The 8,335-nt window shown below is 58.0% G+C and overlaps 1 protein-coding gene across 2 annotated transcripts in view; it reads right to left on the reverse strand.

The window, feature by feature from the left end:
- The window catches only part of TMEM151B (transmembrane protein 151B), a 14,426-nt gene extending 6,349 nt beyond the window's left edge, over window positions 1-8,077 (reverse strand). Inside the window, exons 1-2 of one of the 2 annotated variants that reach the window (XM_032443758.1) lie at window positions 7,784-8,077; window positions 167-2,394 (exon numbers count right to left, since the gene is read on the reverse strand). In XM_032443758.1, coding sequence (XP_032299649.1) covers window positions 958-2,394; window positions 7,784-7,873 — 1,527 coding nt within the window. In that variant the 5' untranslated portion in view covers window positions 7,874-8,077 and the 3' untranslated portion in view covers window positions 167-957. Of the gene's footprint in view, window positions 1-166; window positions 2,395-3,547; window positions 3,684-7,783 lie in introns of those variants that run through there. The other variant, XM_032443759.1, reaches the window with a different exon arrangement.
- Between the last annotated feature and the right edge of the window lie 258 nt (window positions 8,078-8,335).

Raw genomic sequence — 8,335 nt, forward strand, 5'->3', positions numbered from 1 at the left:
CTGCTGGTCTACTACCAATAGCTGAACTGCAGCTGAACCGACCAGGGCCTTCCTTGATGCTTGTCTGAAGCTACTGTGGTAGGAAGGGACCTCCACCAATCAACATGCCAACTTAATATCCACACGCTGCTGTCCCAATCCCATCCCTTCCCCTTCCCCAGCTCACCAGGGACCTCTCGCTCATCTTCCAGCTGAGCCCTCCTCCAATCAGTAGATCAGCGTTGCTGCACTCCATTCCGCCTAGAGGCACCCACGGCTGCCTGTCCACGGCCATCCCAAACAGACAGTCCTTTACCCAGGGGACGCTGACCCTCAGAGTGCCAAAGCTTCCTAAGGAGATGTGCCTGGGGTCCTCCAGAGGTGATGCCTTTCCCAGTGAGAGCATGTAACAGTCGGAGCACAGCCTAAAAAACAAATGGGGAGGGTGGGGTACAGCCAGGGGGCAGGGGAAGCTGGATTTGTGGTGTTCAGCCTTCTCTCTAAGCTGTCAGTCTGTGCCAGTGCCTGGGTGCCCTGGGCCTTCATATGCAGGTGGGAATGCTGCTGCCCCCAGCCTGCCAGGGTCTGGCTGCAGCAAGGGGAGGAAGGCAGCGAGGTGCAGCAGGGTCTGTCTGCTGGTTGCTGCTTCTCCTCCGAGTACATGCCAGCCTGGGGATGGAGCACCCACTGCAGCACCCCCTCCTTGTTCCAGGCCTGTCTTTTCCTTCCCTGCTCTGGATCTTGACACTGTGAAGTACTGTTTTAGGATGATTATTTTTCTTTTTTGCATGTGGTGGTTGATCTAGAGTTCTGTGCCAGGTCGGGGGAGCACCATCACTCACCCCTGCAGGAGGTCAGAGCCACTTCTCTGTCCCACTTCATCCTCCTGGGCCATCTCCCTTCCCAGTGCTCCTCCCTCAAACCCCACGCTGGCTCGGGCCAGGCCATCGGCAATGAGATCCCACCGCCCCTCCACCTTCACAGTGAGGTCTCCACGCAGGACCCGTTGCGGTGGAGGTGACGGTGGTCATGGTTCAGGCAGCCTTCGTTGCGGTGCACAATGAGGATGGGAAAGTAGAGGGCGTCCTGATAAGGAGGGGGGTCTTCCTCTTCCACTGTCACTTGGCTGGAGAGGCGGGTTTGCTCTGTTGGGCAGCTCTGCTCATTCAGACTCCCGCTCCGGCTCTGCCAGAGGCAGCTGCGCCGTGAGCCGTACAGGCGGCCCAGCGAGAAGCGGCTGCTGCTGAAGGGGATGCGGGGGCTGCCGTTGCAGATGCTCAGGGCGCTGCGGGAGAAGATGGAAGAGCTGCTTATAGTCCTGTGGCACCGCTCGCAGTTCTGCCGGTAGCCCCCGTAGCGGCACGCGGAGTAGCTGGTGCAGCCAGACAGCCCCACCAAGTCCATCAGGACGGCTTCCGAGTAGCTGGGCACCAGCTGCTGGTTGGATCGGATGTGCCACTCCAGCTCGGTGCTGTCCACCGTGTTGACACGGGGCATCCTCCGGCAGAAGGAGCGCTCCTCAGCTGGTGTCACTGCCACGTAGTCAAACCCAAAGAGTTTCTCCACGTGGTAATGGACGTAGGAAGTGCGGTACTCATTTAGCACCCGCAGGGGCCAGGATAGGGTCAGCAAAGCAGCCACCCAGAAAACATAGTGGGATACGTACCAAGGCAGGTTGTCTGGGTCGGAAAAGGCCACCATGTATTCCTTGAAGTCCACGTTTTTGAGGTGCATCCCCTCCCTTACCTCCATGTAGTCATCCAGCCCCTCTATTTCTGTGAAGAAGTGAGCCCTTTGTGTCAGATAAGAGTTCTCAGACTCAATGTTGGCAAAGCTGAAGCATTTGGTGAACCTCAGCTTTGTGGCTGGGTAGCTCTCCAAGTCAATGAGGTCCTTGGAGATGTCCTTAACTCCACAGTTGGAATAGTCAAACTCTGCCTCTGCCACGTGGGTGTTGACCCTCTCGTGATACACTTGGGTGGTGGTGTAGGCATCCCCATTACGATAGCGGGTCACCTGCCGGGTCCTCCGGACATAGTGGTAGCTGATGGCCTTCCACCAGATGCACGGAGTGGCTTGCTGCATCCTCTGCACTCGCTCATGCACGCTTTCCACATCAGCCTTGTACTGCAGCTCTCTCTTGACATGGCAGTGCCAGCACTCCACCAGGTACACCACGTAGAGCATCACCAGGAAGGCCAGAGGGATGTAGACGTAGCCATTGGAACAGGGGCTGTCGTGGTACATCATAGACTTGCCCTTGTAGGCGCTGTCAAAGGTCAGCCGGGTCACCTTGGTGACATGGCACCACGTCATGGCTCCCATGCAGCCATACATCAGCAGCGACAGCAGCAGGCATTTCCAGTGGGACTCTCGGCACAGCGACTTGCTGAGAGACTGCTTCACCGGCCGCTGCTGCTCCAGAGGGCCGGGAGAAGGGGAGAGAGAACAAGAGGAGAGGTCAGTAGGCTGCAGAGACAAGAGGAAAGCAGGCAGGCAGCAGGATGCTAGGGGGAACAGATGTCAAGCACAGCAAGATGGAAGCTTGTGGATCTCCTCTGCATGCCTTAGCTCTCTGCGCCAGTCCTGCCAAAGCAGCCAGCTCCAATGATGGCTCCCCTCCTCCAAACACCACATTGAACCTCATCCCACTATGCCTGCGACTCCTTGCACACAAGTCCCCTTTTCCCAATCACTACTCATAGTTCAGGTTGCTCCTACTAGGACAGCACAAGTGGTCTGGAGTACCTATAGCACAGAGACCTTCTGCAGCAGGAAAGACCTCTGTTTGGTCATAGCGATCTTCACTACACCACTTAGCAGCCCAGAGGCTCAAAAGTGCTTCTGAAGTGCTTCATAAACAACACAAACAGGAAAGTGCTCTTCCACAGCTGAAGTGCAGCCACCTTTGGATGGAGAGAAGGCAGTATTGAATAGCATCCTAAAAAGTGCTCAGACTGGAAGTGAACAACACCCCACAGACCTGCAACAGCAGGGTGAGGCGAGACATAAGGCATGGCTGGCAGCAAATGTAATTGTGTTTTGAGTGAGAAAGCCCATCTTTATGGGAAAACTGCTCTCAGGTCTACAGCGATGATTAAAGGACAGGATTTCAGCAATAGCACTTCTTAAAGTGATGGTGCATTCACTAGAGCCATCACAAAGACCTGTGAAATCCCCCCACTTAAGGAAACCTCTGACATGTTCTCCAGTACCCCAAAGGCTTGAATACTGTTCCACTGCATTGCTTATTTGGTCAATGAGACTGACATTACCAATCCCCAAGAAATGGCATGCTAAGAAGTGATTTACTTTCTTATACAAAAGACTTTGTCCAGCAATCTCCAAAGGTATGTCTCAAAAGAGGTGGTGAGAAGCACAGCCTTGGGCACATGCCACAGATGTCCCTAGGCAGCTTTCAGCTTTGCCCTCCATCTCTCACTGCATGCAGCATGGATGGGCTTCAGGCACTCCTCTCTATATGCCTTACTTAAGCCTTGAGCCCAGCTCCCCTCTGGATGTCTGTGCCTAAAGATATCAGAGCCACGCTGACTTTGCCTGAGCTCACCTGTGCTTTTGCAGGGCCTAAAGCCATCTGTAATGTCACCACTCATGGCAACGATCCTTAAGCCTGGCACCATCCCTTCTCTATTCCTTGGCATGCCAGCAGGCTCACTGCAGAGCCAGGACAGGACTGAGGAACCCCTGCAGACTATGACTTCACAGTCCAGGCAGTGTCCTCTTGCTTCCCAGGCCACTGGATGCCAGGAGCCTGTCACCAAGGATCCCAAAGATCTTAGTGGATTCGCACTGCCAGGGAAGGGGAGGTCACTTTCACTCTTGGCATGAAAAAGAACATTTCAGGAAGAACCAGAGGTTGCAAGGCATTTGCAGGCCTGGAGAAAGATCTGGGCCTCTTCTTTCCTCCACAAAGTCCCCCTTGCTTTCCTTGAAGAGCATCTCAGCCCTTACCTTCATCCCCTAGAGCCGCTGTAGCCCAATCTTTCCTCCCTTGTGGGACCACAGCCACAGTGATCAGCAGGGCTGGCTCCAGCCCAACTCCAGCAGAGGTTTCTCTCCTGGAGGCAGCATGCTGCCCTTCCCTGCTGCCTGTCTGCAATGAGTGGAACAGGGAGCCATGCATCAAAGGGATGCTGGCACCAGGAAGAGAACAATGGCACTTCCCTCTGGGGGTCCCAACCATTGGTGGCACTGAGACCTCACTCTGTGGCAACCTGCTGAGAGCAGGAGCTGGCAGCAATGACACAGAGCTGAGGAAGGCATGCAGACAATGCTGCTCTGCATGCAGCAGTGAGAGCTGCAGGTAGCTCTGCACCCTACACCCTTCCCCATGCAACCCCCAGCTGCAGCAGCATCACATGGGGAAAGATGGGAACTGCAGGGAGAGAATAGGGAGCAGGGAAATGAAGCAGGGACACCTTGCAGGAGCTGCCTGAGCTGTGCCCTGCTTTCTCAAGCCTTCGCTGCAGTCACAAGGGTCTCAGCCCTGACACAGCACAGCTCTCCTGCACTATGCCAGCACTCTGGCAGCTGAAGATTTCCTCTGCCCCAGCTGCCTTCTGCCTTGCAAGCCATCCCCAGCTGCAGCTGGTGCAGGGCTGGCTGCTGGTCCTGCTCAGTAGAAGGGTGATGTGGTTGGAACCCTGCAGAGCTCCAGGCAGAGCACGCTGCAGGTAGGGACCCGGGGCATGGCACGGGGAGGATGATGCAGCCACGGCTCGCTTCCAGGAACTGTGTTAGCAGGGCTCCAGTCCACACAGTATTCTCCTCCTAAGACTACGCAGCATCCAGACACTGCAGCGCTTTTACAGGGTCACACTAACCCCTGCTGTATGCTGTTTACATTCCCATTTTGTTCTAGGTTTTTGAGGTAAAACACGTATACATCAGTGGCACCGATGGGGCCTCTGAAAGCCAATTGAGTGCCAATAACGGGATACAACCACAGCAGAGCTGGAGGAGGAGCCAGCTGCAGAGCCTAATCCTGGTAGGAAATGCAGCATCCCTGCTCTTCTCCAGGGCTGCACAGGGCTCACATGAGCGTGCAGCCAGCTCCAAGGCTTCCCCACAGAAGTTCTGAATAAGGTCAGCTCCCTGAGCTCTTACCCAGCCTTGCAGAAGCCCAGAACAGCAAATGAACACGAAGATGAGAAAGCCGGGGACAGGGAAATCCTTTCTGTCCCAGAATGGTGTCACTCAGAGGAGCGCAGGCTGTGACATAAATGCCACAGTCACCTGCTTGCTGCAGTCAGGTGGGATGAGGTGAAGGCCTGCCCTGCTCTGCTGCAAGCAGGGTCACCAGGAGCTACCCCCACTGCTCACACCTGAAATGGACAGGTGAGCTCCACCTCTGCTGGAGAGAGAATGGAGTCAGCCCTGGCTGGGTCAACACCTTTCTGTGACCCCAACCAACGTCTCACCTTCTCCTGTCCCACTGCACAACCTCCCAAATGCCTGCAAGCCACCTGTCTCTGTGCGTGTGTGCAAAATGCATTTGGGAAATGCAAGGGGCAGGTGGATCCCGTGGGCTGTCTCCTGGGCCTCATACATGGCCTTCTGACATCACCCTGAGGTGAAAGGAGATGCATCCCCACACCCACAGCTGCTGCTCAGGGGAGGACAGGAAAGGATGGTGGGATGACTTATGAGCAGCCACGAGTCAAACTAAAATATCCACAATGCAAAGGGCAGAGGCAGCACCCAAAAGGGGCCCGTTGCTGAGCTGAGCTCTGTTGAGCACTTAGTGATATCGAGATCTGGGGAATCCTTATATGTCCCTCAAGACGACCCTGCCCAGAACCCTGATGGCCAAGCACATAGCAAAAGCCCCTTTGTTGCCCTTACCTCTGGGGTCCTGCAGCTCTGTTGAGCACTGAACAACACCAGAAGTGCTGCGGGACCCTGTCACATTTAAGACCTGCCACCATCCTCTTATGCTCTGTGCAATGGCAACTGCTGCTCAGGAGGGTCCCATCTGGGCCCAAATGACATCCCACAATCGCAGCTCAGAAACCACTACCCTGGAAGCAGCAGCTGGTTCGGCCCAGGCTGGCAGTGCTGCCAACTGCAGAAGAAAAGGAGAAGCAGAGTATCTAGGAGGCAGGGAACCCTGCCAGCAGTCAGCTCCTGCAATGGGCCCAAGGTCTCCATTTTACAATTGGAAGAAAACCGGTTCCCTCCATCACATTCCACCTCAGCAGTAGGATGAGGGAATTTTTTAGGTTGTCCTCAGGCTGAAGAGCCTGTGTCTTGACATTTCATAACCTGCTGGGTGGAAATGCGTTGCTGAGAGGGATTCAGCCCGGCGCTGCTAAGTGTAGGTGTATGCCTGTGATGCCAACAGGAAGCAGGTGCTTGGATGGAACAGCAGCTCCTCTACAGCCAGCTCTGGCTCACTGCGTGCCTTGCTGGGATGAGCCAAAGGGTACCTGGAGACTTACCGGGATCTGAGGTACAGTGACCTGAGACACAGAGATAAGGCACCTTCAAACAGGACAGACCCCATTTCACCTTTTCCAGACCCCAGACATCCCTGTAAGGAGAAGACGCAGCCTCCCTCTGTCCATGGCAGCTCCATGGCAGTCCAAGACAGCTGCTGACTGAGGGAAGCGAACCCTTAGACCCATGCGTGCAGGTCATGGACTCCAGCCCTTCTGTCTGCTCCCACAGTGATAGTGGCAGTGTGTCTGCCAACCACTACAGAGCCAACACAGCCTGGTTCATCTTCTCATGACTCTGTGTGGCACGGGATGCCACATAGAGCCTGATATATTCACCCATGCTTCACTTGTGTCATCCAACTCAGCTCTTGAGGTGACACCTCTTGGAAGGAACCACACTCCCTTGGACATAGCACCGACTCACAACACCAGCAGGGCACAGGAGGTAAGAGACCACGTCCAGGAATGATACATGTATGTATTTGTCCTACAGAAGCACCACGTTGCTCGGGCTCTATCTGGAGCCCTGGGGCTCAGGGGTTGTTGGACAGCAGCAGGAAACGAGAGCTGAGGAAGAGCGTCAGAGTACACTCTGTGTGCACAGCTCCCCAGACCTTGAACTTCTCCATTCCTCTCCCACAATTATTTATATCTAAATACACGACTGTATATATAGGACAACTCCACTCGCACGTATGTTCTCCCCAAGCCGTGGAGGCAGAGAATACGGGACTATGCAGCACCGCCAACTGCAGCTCCCCGGCAGCAGCGGACGGCGATGCGCAGCCCCGCGCACCCCCACCGCGCTGCCCTCCGCAGCCTCCCGCAGGTGAGGAGCGCTCCGCTCTCCCTGCGCTGCTGCTGCTCTCCGGGGACTGCGGTGGCCCTTTATCCCCGTGGGAAGCCCGATCTGGGGTTGGGACAAAGGGGCTCAACCCGCTGCCGGCCGCGTCTTCCCTCGCATCCCCCCGAGGCAGGGACAAGGAAGAGGGAAACTCATTTTCCCAAGCGCGGCCACTTCCCACTGCAGCAAGCCAAAGCCCCGCGCTCTTCTTTTGTGACGGTCCCCATTCTTCCCCCCCATCCCCGGCATTCACATCCAGGCTCCGTTCCCGTCTCCTGCGCTCCTTCCAGCTGCGCCAGGGCCGGGCCGGAGCGAGAGGGTGGAGGGGAGGTGGGGGGGCACCCCGGGGCAGCGGGGCCGCGGCAGGGGAGGGGAGGGGGCTCCGGGGGTCCGTACCTGTGCGGGCACGGCGCGGCGCGGCTAGCGGCGGGGCGGTCAGCGAGCGCGCCATGCAAAGCCGGCCCCATGCAGATGGGTAGGGTGGTTGGGGGCACCTCACCTCCTCTCGGACCCCCTCCGCCTCCTCCGGCGGCACCGACGTGCCGCTACCTCCATCGCTGGCCGCGGCCGCCGAGGCCGGGGGGGACATGGCGGCGGCGGGGGCTCCCCGCTGGCGTCGCCTCCGGCTCCGGCCCGCAGCCGCATTATCCCGCCCGCCGCCGGGCGCTGCCTCCCCGGACCCCGGGCGGGCGGCGGGGCGGGCGGCGCGGCGGCATAACCCCACCGCGGCACGGCACCAGCCGCGGCACGGCGGCAGCGCTCGCCGCCCGCCGGCCCCCGGCCCCGCCGCAGCGCAGCGGAGGGCGGGCGGAGCCGCGGTGGGAGGGACGCCGTGGAGGGGGACGGGGACGGAGACGGAGGGGGGCGGCGGGGAACGGCGGGTCACCTTGAAGAGGGGATGGGGGGGAGCGCCGCACGGCCGCCCCGAGCTCCCGGGCAGCGGAGCCGCACGGGAGAGCTCCGCCGCCGTCCCGCCGAGGGTCCCCGCTCCCGTTCGGGGACAGCGGGAGCTCTGGCTGCGTTTTGCCCGTTTGTGTGGATAAGTCGGCTG

This window comes from Coturnix japonica, chromosome 3 (genome assembly GCF_001577835.2).
Source record: "Coturnix japonica isolate 7356 chromosome 3, Coturnix japonica 2.1, whole genome shotgun sequence".
NCBI lineage: Eukaryota > Metazoa > Chordata > Aves > Galliformes > Phasianidae > Coturnix > Coturnix japonica.